This window comes from Triturus cristatus, chromosome 2_2, assembly GCF_964204655.1.
Source record: "Triturus cristatus chromosome 2_2, aTriCri1.1, whole genome shotgun sequence".
NCBI classification, from domain to species: domain Eukaryota; kingdom Metazoa; phylum Chordata; class Amphibia; order Caudata; family Salamandridae; genus Triturus; species Triturus cristatus.
In genome coordinates, this window is record NC_140582.1 from 794,503,502 (window position 1) to 794,525,962 (window position 22,461).

The following is a 22,461-nucleotide window of genomic DNA, read 5'->3' on the forward strand; positions in this document are numbered from 1 at the left end:
CAAATAGGAAAGTAATCATACACAGAGCAATTTTTGTGATTTTCCAAGAAGCACAGGATTCTTGGGTTAAGCTCTGAAGCTGGGATTAAAGCAACGTTCAGGTTTCAAAGTCAACAGCTTGAAAAAAAAGAAACATGTCTTCTCCATCATAAATTGTTGATGCTAGAACTAAGGGGCTCGTTACGATGGCGGAGGGACCGCCACCGCTGGCTCGGCGGTGGCGGTACCTCTGCCATCTGGCTCCTATTTCCCCCCGCCACATTAGGATGGCAGGGGAATCGCTTAGTGACGGCTGCGGTCACAAAGACCGCCCTCCACGCTTCCTCCACGGCAATCGTCACGATTGCCTGGCAGAGCGGTCAGCATGTGTGAAATGGCGGCGGTGCCTAGCTGGCACCACCCGCCAGGTTACAATGCTGGCGTCAGCCAACCTTTCCATGGCATGGAACCGCCATGGAAAGGCTGGCGGAGGCTGGGTTCTGGGTCCCGTTGCGGGCCCTCTCTGTGTGGGGGGAGGGTCTATGTGCACTGGGGGGTACCCGTGGTACCACTCTACATTTCCATGCACAAGGTGGCAGGCACCGCGTGGTGCTTGCCATGCTGTGCATGGAAATGTACTACGTGGCATTTGTGCATTGTAAACGGTGCTGCAGGCAGCAGCACCGTCCGCAATGATCAGGAGCCTGGATGCGCCCGCCATATTGGCGGGCACATCCTAATACACTCAGCGGGACCGCCGCTTTACCTGCGGGCGGTCCCAGCTCCGCAGCGATGAGGGTGTGCATGTAGAACAAATATGCAAAAAATTACGAAAAGATAACACGCAAATTAATGAAAATGAAAAAGAATAGAAAAGCGATATGTACACTTAAGGTGGTTTAGGGGAAAGTAAATTACATTTCTTGGTTGCCTACTATCAGTTTCACAACCTAACGAGTATGTTTCAACCATTTTTCAACCATCCTTAGCTGGTCTTGCAGGATAGATTAATCATTCTTAGAGAGTCCTTCACTCATCACTGTTTATTATCTAAAATATGTGACATTCAAAACTGAGACAATAGCTCTAAAGGTTAAGTGTTAAAGAGCCCGCTAGAAACAGCTTTGTGGAACATACAGATAGCAGGTGTGAATCTTTGCATATAGTTGTATCCATTTCTTTTGATATGATTCATTTCATGGAATCCTTTGACGCAGATACTCATAGCACTTGGCCCCATATTTAATGAAATTCCTCAGGCTTTCTTCAAATGAAATGTCTTACCTTACTTGACTGTAATTATAATTTTCTCCAACCTTTTTCGAAAAAGCATGTCTTCTTACAGATTGTCTTGGGATTATCCAAAGCTGTACTCTAAAGAATGTTAATAACCATAAAGTGTCCTGGAGAAGAATAAATAATAAAAATGTATTGCAATACACAAAATTACTCATGTTCACCTAATAATCAAACAACTTTATGAATGATCAAACTTTAAATCTTCCCTGTAGAAGCAAATGTGTTATACAGTGGTATCGTGTCATATGTGGTCAGTGCTTTATTGAAACCATGGATATTTATTTACAATAGACACATTTTTTTTTTCTTAGTAAACATTTTTATACATGCAACTGGAAAAATGTTGTAACCCTTTACCACTTGTGATTATTGCATTATATGCATCTGATTCTATAAATTGATAAAGATTTGAAAACGCACATATATCAAATCATAATTAAACATTGATTTGCTCCTAATTTTACATGACCACCCAAAATTTTATAAATGGGTGTTTCTGAGAAGCAACTATATCCTAATTTTGAATATTGTTATTCCTCAATATTTTTGTCACAGAAAATATTTTATGAGCTATATATTTCTTTTATGCTTAGGAGTATGCCTTAGTTGTGTCAATGTGTTTCGGTCAGCATAATTATGATGGGATCTTCCTCAGAACTGATTGGACCACGGTGTATACGTTTAACAGTAAAAGACAATTCCAGTTGTGTCAGGCTGGGACTTTTATGTCTTTTTAGTTACTTTGACTCCTTTATCTATGTATGGATTTGTGTAGTACATAACTAGATAAAACGCAGCCGACTGTTGTGCAGTGTTGACGGCAGGGATAAAGTTAGAGAATGGATCTAGGGGTTTCTGAGAGAGGAGGTGGACTATTTTCTGTGTTGTGATTTGAAGCTTAAAGACAAAGCTTCCTTGGGCAGTACAGTATTGTACTATACTGAGGCTATAATTTGCATTAGCACCTCAGTTTATTCCAATTGTTGATCTGGCTTCTCCTGCTTTGGATAACAAATTCCTGATAATGTATGGTGATATGTGGCTTTAAAAATACATTTGTGGATTTTGGAAAGGGCTGTGTTTTTTTAATTTGAAAAGGTATTAAATCTCTTTTACCATCTTCTCTCTTTTAGATGTGTATCATTCGAAAGGCCTTGAAGCTGTGGCCTATCAGCAGCATTTAGAACAGTGGGATTTTTTCTGAATATATATAATGTAGACCCATGACGCAGAAATGCATTGTTGTCTATTGATAGCAACAACAGGAGTTGTGGAAGTGACAAAACACACCATTTGACCAACAATGACATCACAGGATTGACCCCTAGTTGTAGATTTGCCTTCAAGTGCCTTGTATTGGCTGCTTAGCAGTAGTGAAGACAGAAGACTGGAAGACGGAGCTGCCTACAAAAGTGCACTTGCGAGTTATCACACCCTTATAAGGAAATTTAGGAGATGCTACATCTCTAGCAAAATCGGGAATGCTGAAAATTCATCTGAATCGCTCTACAAAATGCTCAATGACTTCACCAAGTCACGTGCCTGTTCCCTGGCTATTCCAAATGCAGACCCAAAAAACGTGTCTAACTACTGCCCCATCTCACTTCTCCCACTATTGGGGAACATTCTGGAAAGCCTAGTCAACAAACAGCTCATGGCATTCCTCTAGGACTTTAAAATTCTAGATCCCTCCCAATGGGGATTCAGAGTGGCCACAGTACTGAGATAGCACTGGTGGTAGTTACGGACACAATCTGCCTATCACTGGATGCTAGTGCTGTTGGACCTGTCAGTGGCCTTTGACTCAGTTTCTCATGAAATACTGCTTTGCAGATTGCCTGATATCTGTGTCGGTGGCAATGTACTACTTTGGATTGATTATTTTTTAGATTGCCACACACAGATGATAAGCTGGGTTAATTTAAGTCCTGCTCCATCTTTATCAACAAAGGGGTTCCTCCGGGCTCATCGTTGAGCCCTATGTTGTTTAACATCTACATATCCCCCTTGGCTAGATTGTTAAATCTTGTGGCCTTGTTGTCATAGCATACGCGGATGACACCCTGCTGATCGTCTTGTTTGGTCAGGATTCTGATGGCGTAAAGGACCGATTCATGGATTGTATGAGAAGGATTGTGGCCTGGATGATAGTGAACTATCTTCAACTATACAGTGAAAAACTCATGTTATGCTATTTGGCAAAGCCCAGGACCTCTGTTCTCCTGTCTAGTGGCCTTCAAAACATGGGGAGGCTTCCTCCCCCAGGCCTTCCATGATAAATCTGGTGGTTAAATTAGACCAGGCACTATTCATGAAGGATCATATCTCCACTATCTGCGGGCCTACTTTGCAACCATGCGGCTTCTGAAGAAAATCTTCCCCTGGTTACCATCGTCTACTAGGAAGACTTGGGTCCAGGCCCTAGACATTAGCTGCCTCGACTATGGCAACACTTTGCTTATGGCTGCCAATGATACCTTGTTGGCCGAACTCCAGGTGGTGCAAAACACTGCTGCATGCCTGGTCTGTAATCTCCCGGCAGTCTCTCCCTCGGTGCCCTCTCTGAGGACCTTACACTGGCTCACAGTCAGAGAGCGCACCGTTTTTAAGATGTGATGCCTCACCCATAAGGCTCTGATGGGTGAAGCCCCCTCTTACATAAAGGACAAACTCTGGCATTACTGCCCTCCAAGAATGCTTAGATCAAGCGATAAGGGCCTTCTGACCGTTCCCCACATTCACACTTCCAGGTTTGGTGGGAGAGCTTTTTTCTTTATTGCCCCATTGGCTCGTTTCATCTCCGCTGCTGTTCTTACTTTGCCTGGTTTAAAAAAACTCTTGAAACATTACTTTTTTAGGCTATTGTGGTTGCTGTGTTGGCATAGAGCCGAGATATATCAAGCATCCTCAGAAAAATGTTTGCTATCCTGAGATTGACAATGTGTATTTATTCTCAAGGCAAACATGCTGAAGGCACTCAGACTGGCAGAGAAACAGAGAATGAAAATGCCCATCTCTTCTCATATTTACAAGCAGGGAGATTGTGAGATAGCTTATCATGCTTGGCTGTGATTCTCCCGGGGTATTCCATTTTTCCTCATAGCTATGCAACCTGAAGATTATGATTAAATGCAAGGCGTGGCAGGGTGGAAGCAGGCACCATCGTTTCACTCACTGCTAAAGGAGCAACTCATTTTAAATTACACCTTTCATGACAGTGATAATTAAAATTATAAAAACACACACAACCTAATATTGTGGAGTGTTCTGTAGGCAGTGAAAGTTAAAAAAAACAGTGATGGATCCAAAGTTGGCATAGGCAACTGGGCTGATGACTCCAATAAAAGTATTGCAAGATGGGCCAACCCTTGAGACAAGTATAAATAAGGACGCCTGTTAGTAGGTACACTTGTGCTCAACTTTGAGATCTTCTCATACAAAGTGATTGGAGAGCTACTGCCGTCAGAATGAGTCATTTGTATGGGTCAAGTTCTCAGAAGGGGAAGGGGAGCACAGGCGGTAGCTCATCTTATCGGATGTCCTCCGTCTCTTCCGGTGGTGGGAGCTATGGTGGTAGTTTGAGTGGTGTGCACGGAGGAGGGAAAATGAGTGCTGGCTTTGGTAGTGCTGGTGGATATGGTGGAAGCTGTGGTGGTGGCTCCAGCGGTGGTTTCGGCAGTAGTTCAAGTGCTGGCTGGGGCCATAGCTTTGGTGGTGGATCTGGTAGTGGCTACGGAAGCAGCTTTCTCGGTGCCTCCAGTGGTGGTGGCTTCGGGGGAGGCATGGGCTCCTGGTCTAGCAACAGTGAAGGTGGCATTCTCAATACCAGTGAGAAATTGACCATGCAGAACCTGAACGACCGCCTGGCATCCTACATGAACAAAGTGAGCTCCCTGGAGCAAGCCAACCTTGACTTGGAGGAAAAGATAAAACAGTGGTACCTAACACACGGCCCACGCCCGGCAGAGAACTACAGCAAATACTATGACACCATCCAAGATCTCCAGAAGAAGGTAAGACCACCCTCCACTCTTTACAGTGCAGCCCTTTGTGGCCATGGCATGTGGTAGAAGCATCTCCCTACTCCAGGCTACGTCATTTATCCTTATTCTTGCCATACTGGCAGCATCAGCTGAGTAAGAATGCTCCCTACTAGCAAGATCACCTGTCTGATCAAATTTGTGTTCTGACTTTCTAATATTCCTCTCAGAGGGGGCAAAACGTGTGCATTGCAAGTGCTTCTGGGGATCTTTGCTTGCTCACTGCATGAAGCACTTAGAACTAGCTTTCAGATCAGGTAGTGTTTTTACCATTTCTTATTTACACAATTTCTTTCTAAGCCAGTTTCATTGCTTGATTCAATTTCGTTTGATTGTATTGTTCACACATTTTTACTGTTTTAGTGCTTCCCACACAGTGCTGCATGACTGTGGACTGAAGCTACAGGATGCATCTTGGGAAGTAGTGATGTCAGGATGAAAACGTTGCTTTCAGTCTCAAGGAAAGTCACTGCAAGACACTCTTGTTAAATAAATGCCTGCCTCCCTTCACCCCCCCCCCCCCCCAAATACAAATATTTGGCTCTAACCACACACATCCCCTTGAGCATTTCCGTATAGAGGGAAAAATATGTGCATAAAGTTTCTTCCTTCAGTTTTGTTGTTTAACGTTCTTGGCGTAGGACCAGCATCCTCCAGGCTACCTGTGTTGGTATACAATTGGTGGCCTTCTATTGGTCCTCCACGCAGTTCTCTGATTGGTGTTTACAACTGAGTCATACGGAAAGTCAAGGGGGCAGATTTACAAGCCCCTTGCACCACTTTTGCGACACTTTTCCCATGTTAAAAACGACGCAAAAGTGGCGCAAGGGGCTCGTAAATAAGCCCCAAGGTTTTTAAATCCGGAGCGTTCAGATACCATTGTGCGTTCTATGTCATCTAATCCAATGTATTGTGAGTTCCAGTCCTGGGAGGAAGGCAACAGAACATGGCAGCAGCCAGAGGACCTGCGCTCGTTGCAAAAGGCTTTCTTCCCTCAGCCTTTTAAAACCAAAATAGAGAATAATTTTGTGCCCTTTTGCTTGACATCCTGGAGTGATGCTAGAACCAGCACTTCAAGCATCTGAAGAGAGCTAGAACTCTCTCCGTGTCAATATGAAAGCTCTGTATCTGCCTGCTACTGGCCTATATCAGTATAAAATCTTTATAACTCGCTCTATGGAATTGTGTTCTCATGTGCAACTCTCTTTATAAAAGCGCATTTGAATATAAAAAACTCTACAGTCCACTACATGTACGTGTGCGCCCTTCTGGACACTCCAAAGTTCTTTCCATGTAAGTGTGTGTAAGTATGAAGACCCCAAAGCTCTTTATGCCAGTATGGAAAGTCAACTGTTCAATGCATGTAAGTGTTTCCACATGTAAACTCCATAGCTCTATTCATACAAGTGTATTTCAATATGAAATATTCACAGTTCTTTCCATGTAAATTTGAGTCAATATGAAAACTTCATCGATCTCTATATAAAAGTGAATGTTAATCTGACTATTCGGTCGCTCTCTCCACTTAAGTGTATGTCAGTCTGCCACGCCTTCGCTCTCTCTTTATGTGTATGTCAGTATGAGTACGCCATAGATCTCTACATAGAAATGAATGTCAGTATGAAAACTCCCTAGCTCTCCGCATATTTGTGGTGGTTGCCACTATGAAACTCCCATAGTTCTCTCTGTGTAAGAGTGCGTCAACATGAAAACTCCATCGTTCTGCCCAAGTGATGGTTAACATGAAGACTTCATAGCTTTCTTCACGGGAGTGTACATCGATTACAAAACTCACAGGCCTCTTCAACTAACTTTATATCAATATGAATACTCCAGACACTTATGAACATAAGTGTTTGTCAATTAGAAGCCTTCCTAGCCCTGTGAATGTATGTGTGTCAATAGGATATCTGCACAGGTCTCTCCTAGTGTGTGACTATATGAAAACTCTATCGCCCTCTCATGGTGATTGTATGCCAAAAGGAATACTCCAGGGCTCTCAACTCACATGTATGTCAATATGAAGCCTCCCTAGTTCTCCTTATACGCCTATATCAATAGGATACCTCCATAGGTCACACCATCTAAATGTATATCACTATAAAAACTCCAGCGCTCTCTCCATACAAGCATGTGCCTATATGGAACTTCCATAACTCTCTTGATTTGAGTGAGAAAGCAGCAGGAAGAGTCCAAGAAAGCCAGAGTTTATTTGGCGCCAGCGCCTTGAAGGGTCAGGGAGGACGCTGCAAGCTGGGCGCATCCATGGCCTTTCAAAATACTGACATAGTAGCTGATACTTGATTGTTCTCCTCTTCGTTCTATGGGGATTTACAAAGGCTGAAGCTCTCTCCATGTAAGAATTTTTAAATGTAAAAATATCGGCGCGCTCTACCTACAAGCAGTAGGTCAAAATAAGCCAATTGCTCTGTCTCTCAGAGTAAATGTGTGTGAGTGCAGTTTTTGTGTTCTGGTGAGGCTGTGGGTGAGTTGTCTACTACCAGGGGATCTGGGTAAGTAGATGGTGTTAGTTGAGGGTTGTTGAACCCTGTTGTGTGTGTGTGTGTGCAGCAGTGGCGGGAGGTAATAGTCCTCTAATCTGCCCATGATGAGAGAGAAGGGGTCTACATCGCCAGAGCCCTCCTTGCATCCGATTGGCTGATCTCTAATGTACTGCTCATCCTGCCATTGTTTCTCAACCAATCTTCGGACTTGGTCTGCTCGAGCCATCACTATCTGGGTTAAGTCAGACCTCAGTGCTGTGCTGTTCGTCATTTCCTGTGCCCTCTTTCGCCTAGATCCTCGCAGCTGTTTCCGCGAACGCTGGGATTGTCCTGCAGATCGACAATGCCAGGCTGGCAGCAGATGACTTCAAGCTGAAGTGAGTCCATGCTACAATCCATCTGATCTTCTCTGTACACCCTCATTCCATACCTCATTTTCTATGTCTCCGTTTCCTATCTTTCCTTGTGCTGCCACTCTTTCCCAAGTTTTCTAATTTTTCTATCTTCACCGTCTCCTTTTTCCTTTTCTCTTCTGTTCTATCGTCCGTTTGAATCCTTTCCATAATCCCTCATTTTGCATGTTTTTTCCATGGCTTCTGACTCCATTCCCCCTTCTTTACATCCCTATCTTAATCCTAGAATCCTTTCTAAATGCTTTCTTTTTCCATTCCTTCCATCCTTTGTTTTTTACTTCTCCTTTCTAGGTACTCTCCTTTACTCACTTTCTTTATATCTTTTCTGTGTATTCCACTTTTCTTTGTTCCGCCCTTCTTTCTCAATTTCTCTCTCTAATACCTTTGTTCATTCCATTCTGTTTCCTTACTTTCTTACACCTAAGTCTTCATGCCTTTCTATTTTTTTAATTTCTCCTTTGCCCCATTCAGGTCGTTTCCTTCATGTCAACCTTTCTTTCCCTTTTATCTTTCTAATTTCTTTCAATACCTTCCTGTCTACGCTCCTGTTTTTCCTACTTTCCTCAAATACCTTTTTTTCCTTATTTTCACCACTTCCCTGACTCTTTTATATTCATTCTTTCTTACTCAATGCATCTTTATTCCTCACATTTTTTCTTCCTCCTGTCCCCACTTGCCTCTTCCAATATCTTTCATTTTTCCTTCTAACTTTCCCGATATTCCTTCCTGGTCTTCCCTCTCCTTCTGTTCCATTGTCTGTATTACTGCACCTACTTCTCACTCACCTAGATGCCTAAAGTCCACCTATCTTCTCTGCTGCAGGTATGAGAATGAGTTCGCCATCTGGCAGAACGTTGAGGGAGACATCAATGGCTTGCGCATGGTCCTGGATGACCTCACTCTGTCCAGGTCTGACTTTGAGATTCAGCTGGAGGCCCTTCAGGAAGAAGTTGCTGCCCTCAAGAAGAACCACGCAGAGGTAAAAGAGACTCCTCCACTCAGGCCAACCAATGGACCACATTCAGAGACATCAAACAAGGTCTTGCCTGGAATATGTAGCCCATCATCACCCAAAACACTCAGACTCTGCCATAAATGACCAATCTTTCCTTCCAAACTGCCAACACTTACCTGCTGTACACTTCTCCACTCTGCACTTCGCCCAGAACACTTATCATACCAGAGGCGTAGCAAGGGCGTCACAGGCCTTAGTGAAAACATGGAAAATTAAACCTCTGACCACTGGGTGGGTAGGAAAACACAGCAATTACCAAGAGCTCTGTGGACCGTCCAGGCCTCGGGGCCCCGGTTCCACTGCACCTGCTGCAACATTCATACCTCCTTGCTAGTATCCACCTGACACTTCTTTGCCCTGGCTCTACACCTTGCAGTGATTTTAACACTGCACGCTTGCTACTCACCTCTATCGATCCCACTCTCCCCTGAAACCGCACTCTAATTATGTAGGGTTCTAACAATACTCCCTCCACAATGCACTATTCCATTTTAGCTTCCGCATTCACTCACCCACGTTTGGCCGACCCAAAACACCCTTATCCCGCCATCTTTCCATCAGCACCCCACTGAGTACCTATCAGGATACCCCTAGATTAGAGGTGTCAGACGTAAGTCTAAAATGGCAAAATCCAAGCCAGTAATTAGGTTCAGCATTGTCTATGAAACTGTATTCCATTAAAAATGAAGGTGAGTAAAAACTGATCTGAAATTGACCTTCAAGGAAACATGTTGGACCCCCCAAGCCCAGACTGTCTATCGTTTGGGCAATATTACACCTTCAAAGTCACCCCTCTCTACACTGTTGTAGTAAGCTTGGCACATCAATAAAAAGTGACCTAAGCCTTCCTTTCTCTGCAGGAGGTGAACCAACTGAGAGGACAGCTGAACAATACGGTCAACGTGGAAGTGAATGCAGCACCAGGAATCGACCTCCAGAAGGTCCTGAATGAAATGAGACACGATTATGAGACCATCATGGAAACAAACAAGAAAGGGCTTGAGACCTGGTTCCAGACACAGGTAAACCTGCTTGGCAAGGAGGCTGCACTGGGAGAAATCAGTAACATGGGCTAGGAGTCTAATTCCAGGGAAAGGAGTCTAGATATGAAGACTTCGGGAATATGGGTGCAAATCTAGAAAATGCGAAACCAGGAACATTGTCAAGGAGCCTGGAGAGGCAAACTCAGGAACATAGACAAGCAGCATTGATGCAGAACAGTTAGGAATTTAGGAACGTAGAGAAAGAGTCTAGCTAAGGAGAATTTAGGAACATGTGTAGTGAATCCAGGCAGCGAGAACTCAGGAACGTATTCAAGAAGTCTAGACTGCGAGAACTCAGGAACACAATCATGGATTCTGGACCGGTGGCTTTAAAGAGAGTAGAATAGGATTCCAAACATGGGCAATTCAGGAATGCAGCCATGAAGTCAAGGGAGGGTGAACTCAAGAACATAACATTGGAATCTCGTACTGGAGTTTTTAAGAGAGTAGAATATGAGTTTAGACAGGGAATTTGAGAACATGCTCAGCACTCTGGATTCACAGCATTGTGTGATGTAGGTAAAGTCTAAATAAGCATAAGGGCTAGGAATCTAGACAAAGAGCATTCAGGAATGCGGCTATTGGTTTGAGATAAGGAGAACCGAGGACCATAGGCAGTGCCTGGACCCAGGCCGTGTTATGGAACTTAGAAAAGGAGAATTCAGGAACATGAGTAAGGAATTTAGGCTCCTAGAATTCAGGAATGCGGGTAAGTGGTCTAGACATGGAGAACTCAGGAACAGAGTAAAGTTCTCAAAACGTTCAAGCGCATTAGCAATGAGTATAGACACAGTAAATTCTAGTAAACTGGTAATGAGTGTAGGCAAGGAGAATTCAATAGTTTGAGCTAGGAATCCGGCCACTGAAAATTCAGGAAACATGTATGGACCCCCAACATTCAGGAACTAAGGCATAGCAACAAGCCTAGGAGAATTTAAGAGGGTGAACAAAGGGTTAAACCAAAAGAAAATATTAAACATAGTATGCAATCCAATATCTTTGTGCATTTCGTGTGATTGGTAAACACCCTATTTATCAAAGATATATAAACATCTCTATTTTATATGGTACTTATCTACAACATTTGACTTCTTTCTGGACAATCCTTCATTTCTACATCAGCTGACAGAAAATACACCACATGTGTGAGTCTTATTTGCTCGAGTTCACACATGTGGCCAAGGGCGTCAGCAGGGACTTGAATTCTAGGTCTTTTGGTGCCATGTCTGACCAGGAAACCACTAGACCATACACATTCCCATTCACTTATTCATTCCACTGTATGCATTTTCTGAACTGTTTGTAAAGTATCTGTAGGAAGCTAGCACAATGCAGGAGAGTACTAACGCTGCTAAGAAATATGACCATGTAAAGGCATTATACTATTTTGTGTTTCAGTCTCAGGAAGTGTCCCACCAGGTCACCACCACATCTAAAGAGCTCCAGTCCAGCCAGACGGAGATCATCGAGATAAGACGCACGGTGCAGAATCTAGAAATCGACCTTCAAGCCCAGCTCAGCATGGTGAGTGAGACCACTCTGCAGCCAGATAAAACATGGCCGCCATCTTGCGCACGAGGCCGACCTATAACCCAGTAAGAGAAAAGTGGGGAAAGATTAAAATCCTCCTGCCTAATTTCTCGCACATTGAAAATAAAATAGGACCTTTAATTTGCATCTGATTAGATCAATTGAAGTGAACCAATATTAAAACTCCCAGAATGGTAACTGACATTAGAACATTGGAATGTGGAGCACTCCATTGAATACAATGGAGTGCTCCGTGCTTCTACTGGCCGGTAAAGGCCCGCAAAGCAACATTCCAGTGTTGTTTTCGCAAAGGCCTCTCGGAGCCCGAGGGAATTAAAATCCCCTCCGCTCCGAGAGGCCTTTGTTTTATTTATTAGAACATTCCGCCCTCTAGTGGCAGAATGTTCTAATAGCCTTATAGCCTTTTGTAGCTGGGCTATACCGGCTATTAAAGTCCCACTCCCTTGTTAAAGGCCCTCCTCTTTGGCTCGGGCTTTTAACGCTGGAGCGGGCCTTTAATAGCCGGTATAGCCCACTACGGCGGGCTATAAGGCTATATTAGAGACACGGTGTCCCTCACACGATCCGTCTGGGTGCACTATAGAGACGCATGACCAAACTGTCATTTTATCTCTTCTCCACAGAAAACGGCATTAGAGACTTCCTTGGCAGAATCCGAGGGGCGCTACTGCGGTCAGCTGGCGCAGCTGCAGGCATCCATCGGTAAGGTGGAGGCGGAGCTGTCCAATCTGCGCAGCGAGATGGAGCGCCAGAGCAACGAGTACAAGATCCTGCTGGACATCAAGGTCCGCTTGGAGCAGGAGATCGCCACCTACCGCCGCCTGCTGGACGACGGAAGTGCACAGTAAGGCCCCACTTGGACATTTACAGCCAGGGAAGGGTCTAACTAGGAGCTGTCAACCACTGCAGAGTCAGGCAAGCAGAGGACAGACAGAGCTATTTCTAAACAAGTATCGTGCAGATCAATGGCACGATGGCTCAGCGGGTTAAACGCTTAGGGGCATATTATCAAGGGCCGGCGATAAATATCGCAAAGCGTGCTTAGCGCTTGCATATTTATCGCCGGCTATCTCTGGAATTTATCGCCCGGTAAGCGCGTTATCAACAACGCACATCACCGAGGCGACAAAAATTCCAGAGATAGTGGGGATATCGCTGTTTTGAGTGGTGGAAAACAGCAATATCCTAGATGATAGGGCCTGTGGTCTTAGCCACACAATCCACCCCCCATGTTGGGTAAGCCTTAGTCAGGAATTTAACAGACGTTAAATTCCTGCATTAAGGCATAAATTAAATTGATTTGAAATATCGCTAACCCTCGTTGTCAATATGACGAAGCTGAGTTCGCGATATTTTCCCAGGGGAGTCTTGTCAGGCACGCCTCCTTCGCATCTCATTAGCGATGCGATGGGAGGCGTGCTGACAAGGTGCGCTATTGCCAATAAACTGTCGCTAACAGCTGTTAGCGACAGCTTACTGATAGGGCGATAAAAATATTGCCACTTTAGCGGCAAAAAGTGCCCTTGGTGATATGCCCCTTCATCTCTCTCGGTGTACCTTATTTCCTTTAGTGTCTAACAAATTGTTCAATTTCCATGTGTGCTAAATGCTGGTGTTAGTGGCTACCTAACTAAGGGGCATATCATCAAGGGCAATATCGCTGCTTTAGCGGCACTTTTTGCCGCTAAAGCGGCAATATTTTTATCGCCCTGTCAGCAAGCTGTCACTAACAGCTGTTAGCGACAGTTTACTGGCAATAGCGCCTCTTGTCAGCACGCCTCCCATCGCATCGCTAATGAGATGCAAAGCAGGCGTGCCTGACAAGACTCCATTGGGAAAATATTGACAACGAGGGTTAGCGATATTTAAAATCACGTTAAGTATGCCTTAACGCAGGAATTTAACGTCTGTTAAATTCCTGACTAAGGCATATCTAACATGGGGGATGGATTGTGTGGCTAAGACCACAGGTCCTATCATCTATGATATCGCCGTATTCCACCATGGAAAACGGCGATATCCCCACTATCTTTGGAATTTTTATCGTCTCTGCGATGCGCGTTGTTGATAACGCGCTTACCGGGTGATAAATTCCATGGATAGCCGGCGATAAATATACAAGCGCTAAGCGCGCTGATTGATATTTATCGCCGGCCCTTGATAATATGCCCCGAAGTAATTTGCACAGGATAAAACAGTTTGTATTTTGGGGAAGCCAGGATAAGGTTCCAGGATTCTTGACTATAATCAATAATTTAGCCACTAAACCATATCTATCAAGCAAAGAAAACATGCTAAGGGTACTGCACCACAACTGATATTCGTAAAAGGTGCTACATGTTTGTCACAGGTCATAGACAGTACATTCAACAATCAGTTTTTGAGACAGTTAACAGATGGTGATCTTCTTTATTCTTCCCTCGACTCAACTGGGAGACATATAACAACTTTTCATTGCTGATGACGCCACTAGTAATACTTATGTAGCGCTTGATGCCACAAAGATGAATGAGCAGTGCTGGAATTTTAACTCCTCAGCAGCTGGTCCCAAGAGATGTCAGCAGAGAGCACGAACATGACCTCCTTTTGCAATGTAGTTCAGTTCCCCGTATTTACATTTCAAGAAAACATTACTAAAACAAAGGTCACCCCAAACAGAATGAGGGGCTGTGATATTGGAGTTGTATTTGTGTTGGATCAGTTTGTACTGAGATATACATGCCACCTGGGTTGTCACCAAGGGAGGGCACCCATGGCTCTTTGCCACAGCCTCTGTACTTGGAGGACCTGCGTTCACATTACATAATCTGTTTAAAAAAAAAAGCAGCCTGATTGTTTTCATCGTGAGGCCGCTGATTTGGCAACACCACTCGGTGGCGCCAAACACTGTGCTTCCTTTTTTCCCAGTGATCTGTTGCCTTAATCACGAGTTGCCATCGGATGGCAAACCAATAAGAATACAGCAACATTTCTGGCCCTCAGCCTCCCAAAAGCTTCTGACATGGCTGCATGCCACTCCACTCCAGCAGAACTTTTGGAAAGGTGCTCCGCAAACAATGAGAGCATTTCTCTAGTTGAATCTCCTCAGGTAAGATGGCTACTGCTGTGTACATCTTAGATAAGGACAAGTCACAAACAACAAGGGCGCCTTTTAGACTAACCATCCATTTCAAATCAGGATTGCAAAATACATGACTTTACAATACTCATTGGATGTGATTGAAATGTGAAACCAAATCATGGCTTAAGGGAGCTGACCCAAACATATGATTGGTTGAAGGAAGCTAACTCAACCTAGCCATTGGTTGATGGGAGTCCATTTTCTATGAGTGTTGATAACGTGTGCTCTTACAGACCGCTAGCGTTGCCTGTGGTAGATAGACCTAAAAATGGCTAGGTGAACTACCCACAAAGGGACAGTTTGGGATTTCTGGGGTAGTGTTAGAAGTTTGAAGAGCAGGTTTGAGACTGTCAGTTGCAGTCCAAGTCTAGGAAGATGCACCAACAAATACCAGCAAACATTAGCAAGGCTGTGCAAAGCATCCAACATGTGCAACACAAAAGCGCTTCAATGCCTAATCAGGGGTAGTAAGCACTATATAAATGCAATTGCAATACAATACAGGCAGACTGTGGTTTAATATTCTCACCTCAGTGGCCGTCTTAGTTTTCATTTCTATCTCTTCTTGTTTTCTTTTATTTCTGTTTACTTCATTGGTATTCTTGTCTGTGTTCGCAGCATTCAAGATGGGGGTCAGCAGGGGAGTTCCAGCTCATCCTACTATTCATCCTCGTCGTCCTCCACTGCTCAGGGGGGCAGACAAGGTAAGCGCTGGTCTTCAGTGAGGGAGGGCCTGGCCACTCGTGGGCTAAAGAACTGAGCTGTACATGGTATCTGGCAGCCCACAATGTTTAAGGGGCAAACTCGAGAGCTACAAAAGTCCAAGCAGTGGTTATTTTACAGATTGAAGTAGACTTTTTTTGCATACAAAATATCCAAATTCACTCACAAGTTTTGGAATCCCAAATGATACAATTAGTGTCGGATAAATTTATCACAGCAAATGATATATAATACAGTGAAAGATTCACAAATGCAGCCGACTTTGCACACCGCCATAAAAACAACACAACTTGCTCATAAAGCAGAATAAAAAGATGGTGCTAAACTAAAGAATTAGAAAATATTAAAACTGGTATCATTTATTCTGAACATGCCCCCGAGTTTTCTGGCTATGAAAAGAAAACGTGACAGAGACTTAAAAATCTGAATAGAAATATTACCTGTTGCCAGAGAACGTCATTGAGAGACGTACTGCCCAATATGTAAATAAGGTTTACTGACACCTGGTGCCCCTGAGAAGCTGTTAGACCTCTGGCAGGATCAGCCAGTTGCCAAGTGAGCCTGACATGCTACTGAGGCTGTCCGCCCTTTCAGTTTAGCCGAGGCACAGGCCTTTTGGGAACATGGTTGCTGGTTGTCCATCATTGTGGGATGACCCTTAACTGAAGGATCACAGAGCACACCTTTACAGGTGAGACTTAAACAGTTGTGATATATATATTTCAAACACTTTCCTTTCTTGTTCCACAGCCTCCCGTGGTTCCCAGGACTCCTACAGCGCCCAAAGGTCCCAGGGATCCTATGGTTCAGAGAGCGGCTCTTCCCGGGATATCTCCGGGGGCAGCACCATCCGGGACAGCTCCTCCCAGGACAGCGCCTCCAGAGACCAGCATCCAACCTCTCAGACAAGGAAATAAGATGTCTATCGAGACCCCCCCCCCCCATCGGCCTGGAATTCAGTACCTGAGATTGATAAGAACTAAGAGAACACAGTGGTGTGTGGGCTAATCAGCTCCAGGTCAGCGGAATGTGTATCCGTTCCTGGTTTTTCATGCACGTGTTCCAATGTATTCTGGACCATGTAGTGTAATTTGTCTAGATACAAGCAGGATGAGCCTGGCTCAGGGTTCATTGGAATGGAAATCTAAAAACTAGGATTGATGAGAGCTTTTGTTAACCTGGGGTTACTGTCACTGTCGAGTTTCTAAAGGCCTCATTGTATTTTTCATCTGTCTTGCTTACTTTTCCTGCTAAAATTGCTCTTGTATGAAGCAATGCTTGAAAAAAGATTTGAACGTGGTGGGGATATGCTCCTATAACATGGGCTGTACATTCAGTGATTTTCACTCATGCCTCGTGTTGGGTAGTGTTGGAAGGGCTATGCTGAGACACGCACACTCATAGCACACAGGCAACGCTTGGGGAACGGACATACACACCTAGCTGGGGAGTTTAACCATAGAGTGAGACCCACCTGACTGACTGATCTCTGTCTTACACCAGTCTGAGCACCACATATTCTGACCATCAGATGTATCCTTAGGGCCCCTTTGCCTAACCTCCCCTCTCACTGGCATAATGTCTATGTAAAGGAGCATTTGAATTCTTATCTATGTGACTTCATTGTTTATTGGTTTATGAAGGACATTTTCTCTGCTAGTTTTCCAAATAAACTTTGATGTTGACCTTTTGCAAGCAAAAAATGTGTTTCTCCTCTTATTTAGGCTTCTTCAGCTACTTATGTGCAAACAGATGGATGTGATTCTCCCTTGGTGGAAAATTGTATTTTCTACATATATCGTATCAGCATTAATATATGGGAATTTAAGCTTTTCCATATTGGTGAGAGGACTGTATTCGACTGTATACGCGGGTAAATGTTGCTAGTGTCTGTGTGAAAGAGTGATTGGATAGGTGGATGGCGGTATGTGTCTGAAGCATCCTTGAGACAGAATGCTCTATGTAGATCAGTACATTCGGATCTGGTGGTTAGAGAGGCGGGCACTGTGCAATTGTCAAGCCAGACAGGAGGAGACTGGTCCCATCCTTACCTTTAGCAGGTAGTCCCTTGAGGCGGCACAGAGTATCCTGAGAGAAGAACAGCAAGAGGTGACAATTGGAGCAATCAAACTTGTAGGTTGTGCCAGTTACTGTACAATCCTAGTCAGAAACAGAAACTACATCCGACACATGGTCCTCATCCCACAGAGGGATTGGCAGGGTCTAGGGACCACCATTCCATGGGGGAGGCACCTTCAGAACTTGCTCCTATCTTTTCTCGCATGCATTTGTATTCTGACCGAAAGCCTATTTAACAGCACTTCTTGTGTCTACTAGAGCTTAGACACTACAGGCGGCTCACTGACCAATAAGATCCACCGTGAGCCTGAAATTTGATGAAAGAAACACACCCACATAGCATTTACATAAATGTCCAAAAGTGGAAGAAACACTTAGAAAGACTATATTTTTGAATATCCGGGGACATTAGCAGCAAATTGGTCGATGAGAAATCCATAAACTAACGGGTCCCAATTCTTTCATGTGTGGAGTTTACCTCTGGTGTCCTGGTACAGAGCAGTCCATGACTGACCTTAGGGAGGTGCTGTAGACTAGAAACTCAGCAATGCACGGCAATACCACTCAATAAATTAATATCTAGTCTGTGTCTGGATATTGATGATGCCAATCATACTCATGTTGGGGCAGTGTGCTTTAGACAGTTGGATGAGTGTCCAGGGAATAAAGGGCCTTTGGACCTGTCGGAGGGCCTGTCCCTGGGGGTAGTGCCGCATTGGTGGCTGGGTCATAGGGCCCAGCCACTAAGAAGCATAAGTTAGCTGAGGATGCAGCCATCTACAGTCCAAGGGGGGATGGGGGATGTGGGCACACACAAGGCTGTTCCATTCACCAGAGAGGGGTCACTGAGAGGTGCGGGGGCAGGGCCCTGTGGGACCCATAGCCTGTCCCTGGCAGAAAATGGCACGTGATGGTTATTGAGGCCCCCATTAGAGAGCAGCGCATGCACATTCAATAGAGGAGTGCTGGGAGTGTATCTACAGGGACAAGGAGGCTGCATTGTGCGCATGTCCTGTGGAAGGGGGGTTTCATGCCTTAGGTGAGAGCATGCAGGGTCAGGAAGATGGGGGTCAAGGGTCAGGGGGGCTCTGGCTCTGGGTGCCAGAAGGACAGGAACCAGGCACAAGTTTACAAGGAGTGGGTGTGATTTGGGAGCCCGGTGGTGCGAGGGATCCCCCAGTTTGGTGCAGCCTGGCGGGGTATGGCACGTCATGGACAGTGGGTGAGGCTGGTAGACAGGTGGGGGTCCTTATTGGAGTGGTTGTAATGCACTGTATTTTATCTGAGTTTGAATCAAATACTATTCAACACTGTTGTAAGTAACAATTGAAATCTTTAAAAACTAACTTCGTGTGCACGCTGTAGACGGGGCTCCACCCAAGCCCTATGCTAATTAAGTGTACATGGCCCAAGGGCTCCCTAGTAAATCAGTGAATCTGAAATTTCATAGCAGTCCACAGGCAATAATTCAATTTGAAACTCAACGATTAAATCTATTCTTTAATCCATTTGACTGTGGATATCGATTTCTTTTCACAAATGTTGACTTCACATTCGTGTTGTCCGGAGAGATAGTTACAATTCACTTCTCAAATTCCATTCAAACAAATACAAATTTCAGGTGTAATACCCTTGGTCAGGGGTCACTACAATCGAAAAGTAATACAAATGTACTCATTGGAAGTATGACATTCAGCGCATTGTGCAAGTCCAACAATATTTCTAACTTAGTGAAATGGTGATGAATTAAAATGTGAGACATGGCCACTGCAGGAACAGAGTCATATGATAACAAGTGTATGTATATATGTATATAATTATTCATCTGTGAAAGAACAGAATCAGAAGCTCCAAGAAGGTGACTGTCATGCTGCGGTGCCCTCTGATAAGAAAGCTAATAAGTGGTAAGGTGATGTTAATTTACTACCAGTCCCAGCATGCAACATTTGCCACTAGTGAAAAAACATTCCTTGAAAAAGTGGTGTCAGTCAGATGTGATTAAGAAAAGTTGTCAATTTTCAGTGCGTCAAATATGATTCCGCTACGTAAATCTAACCTCTGAACGGTCTGCTGGGTCCCGAGATTCTACCGGAAAGCCAAAACCGACGTCGTTGGCTCAGAGGCATGTGCTAGGTTGCCCTGTTGAGTCTTGCAATAGCATGAACTGTATCGAAAACAAACCAGTTGAACAGGAGAAATAAAATTTACCAAGAGACGTCCATGGGAGTGTTTGAAAATCAGATGCTTTCTCCGGTCCTATTACTCTCACCTGTTAGTGTGTACTCGATAATGTAATGGTGGGGATGCCATCAGGGTGAATGACGGACCCTGGACGTTTGCCCGAAGAGATGAGGGTGTCTGCTGCGGCCCCACTATGACACGGGCTCGAGCTCCCAAACCTCGACCGGAGCGGTAGTCTGTGCCCGTAGGTGATGTACTTGCGAGGAAGAGTGGTGGAGCGGTGTGGAGGAATGTGTGTGATGACAGTGTTGATGATGAGTTGGTTGTGGACTATGATGATGGCAGCAATGAGTGAAAGAAGGTGAGCCGCGTGATGATGAGGATGTGGGGATGCCAGAGGAGAAGTCGAAAAGGAGAGTGCAGGCAATGAGAAGCACATTTGGTGTTTATCAAAAGTCAAGTGTGGACAGAGGGAACACCATAGACAAAGTGACACGGAGGGGCAGCGGAAGTCGCAGAGAGAAGAGAGACAGAGGCGAAATCCCAGCGGGTAAAGGAGATTGCTGGGTGGTGTGGGACATGAAACACATGGGTCGGGGGTAAGACTTGCAAGACCGTGAGTGTGGGAGAAAGTGTCATTGAGGATGATGGGGTGTAGGCTAAGGGTGCCTCAAAGGGGACAATGACACAGCTGTAAAAGGATCCAGACAGATTACACAGAAGGGCAGGTGGCAGCCATGGGAAGGTATCTACAGAGGAAGATAAAAACCAGAAGAGGTTGCCATACATGGGTTTAGGGATGCCTTTTGGGTCCCACTTTTCTGGTAAGACAAAGAATATGATCTAGAGCCATGAATATGTTGATGTTTTCAAACTCTTACATAGAGATATTCACGCGAAGGAGGGGTCAACATGGAGAATTGGACATTGGCATTTCTGATTTATGGCAGTATTTATTGTTAGAAGCTATAGACAAAGCGATTGCTTTGTTCAAATATATGGACAACATTAGGAAGGCCCAGATGCACTATGGGGGTTATGCGTGGCTTAGGTACGATGAGGAGTTCCGGGCTAGGATAAGCCTTAATCCTGATAAGCCTTGGGGGTGGTGGATTTGGAATTGTGGATGCAGTGGATCTCTTCCACTCAATCCACAGCCTCTAGGCACACCGCGATAAGCCTGTCATCACATATCAGCCTTTTCAGCCCTGTTCCACTCCACAAGGAGCGGGTTAGGCACCAAAGCCAACTGGACCCAACGTTGGGGCATGTTGGATCTTCAACAAGGGGTTTTGCTCCCGATACCCATGCAAATTTAAACATACTTGTCCCAAATGCGGGGGTCTACATCCTATCATGCGGTGCTTCACACTGTCTAGCTCCACGGAACAATGGAAGTCCTCTAGAGGCTGTGTACAACAGAGACAGGCTGGACCAAAAGGCTCCTACACCCATTAGGATGGAGGCCATGATACCTTCGCTCTCCATGTACCTGGACAGAGAAACAGCTTTGCGGCTGAAATGTGGTTTCACAGAGGGTTTCGGAGTGGAGTACCAGGATCCCCTGGGGCACAGGTGGGAGACAACTTGAAGTCTGCTGAAGAACTTACTGTGGTGGTGGCAGCGAAATTTGACAAAGAGGTAGCAGATGGGAGGATAGTGGGCCCATATTTTGACTGGCTCCTTCCGGATTTGATCATCTCCCTGCTGGGGTTGGGTGTGGTACCTTAAAAAGTAGTGGGAACATTCAGGATGATTCACCACTTGTCTCGGCCAGAGGGAGCTTTGGTGAATAGCTTAATTGCAGAGGATGACAGTAGGGTATTGTATGCATCAGTGGGTGATACCATTCAACTGGTAAGACAGTGTGGGCAGGGTGCCGAGCTAGCAAAGTGTGATATCAAATCCATGTTGAGCTAGCACAGTGTGACATCAAATCCATGTTTTACCTTTTGCCAATACACCCTGCTGTTTTCTCTCTGTTAGGCATGAAATTTGGAGGTGCCATTTATATGGGAAGGTCTTGCTTATGGGTTGTGCCATTTTGTGGGCATTATCTGAAACCTTTAGCACATTTTGGCAATGAGTTTTCACTAAGTCGAGTGGCCATTAGGAGGTGTCTTACTATCTGGATGACTTCTTGTTTGTCCCAGGAAGGTCCCTGGGGTCTGCTGTAGGGTGCTTCAGCATTTTGAGACTTTGGCTCAGGACTTTGGGGTACCGTTGCCCCCCGAGAAGAACAAGGGTCCTAGCGAGGTTTTGACATTCCTGGGCATTGAGTTAGACACTGTGCGATGAGTGACGAGGATGCTATGGACAAAGGTGCATGAGATCCAGGGTTTCCTTTCTGAGGTGATCAGTGTACGGAGAATTGAGTTGCGGGCAGTGCAGAAGCTGCTCAGGTTTTTGAATTTTGCATGCGGAGCGGTGACGGCAGGTCAGACTTTTCGGAACGACTCGGTATGGCTATCTCGTAGGAGGTGTTGTCTCATGACAGGGAGGGCGGATCTCTT

General features: G+C 44.9%; 1 protein-coding gene across 1 annotated transcript; it reads left to right on the forward strand.

Annotated features, from left to right (window-relative positions):
• Positions 1-4,703: 4,703 nt before the first annotated feature.
• Positions 4,704-17,391, forward strand: LOC146862784 (keratin, type I cytoskeletal 19-like). The gene is made up of 8 exons (XM_085642087.1): positions 4,704-5,291; positions 8,117-8,199; positions 9,058-9,214; positions 10,111-10,272; positions 11,692-11,817; positions 12,468-12,688; positions 15,584-15,669; positions 16,439-17,391. Exons 1-8 carry the CDS (start codon positions 4,746-4,748, stop codon positions 16,603-16,605), a joined length of 1,548 nt encoding a protein of 515 aa, XP_085498213.1. The 5' UTR covers positions 4,704-4,745; the 3' UTR covers positions 16,606-17,391.
• The last annotated feature ends 5,070 nt before the right edge of the window (positions 17,392-22,461 follow it).

Bases quoted from the DNA above. Each gene is read 5' to 3' on its own strand.
- LOC146862784 (XM_085642087.1), top strand. From the start codon at position 4,746: ATGAGTCATTTGTATGGGTCAAGTTCTCAGAAGGGGAAGGGGAGCACA. The intron at 5,292-8,116 runs GTAAGACCACCC...TCTTTCGCCTAG, and splicing joins TCCAAGATCTCCAGAAGAAG to ATCCTCGCAGCTGTTTCCGC. The intron at 9,215-10,110 runs GTAAAAGAGACT...CTTTCTCTGCAG, and splicing joins TCAAGAAGAACCACGCAGAG to GAGGTGAACCAACTGAGAGG.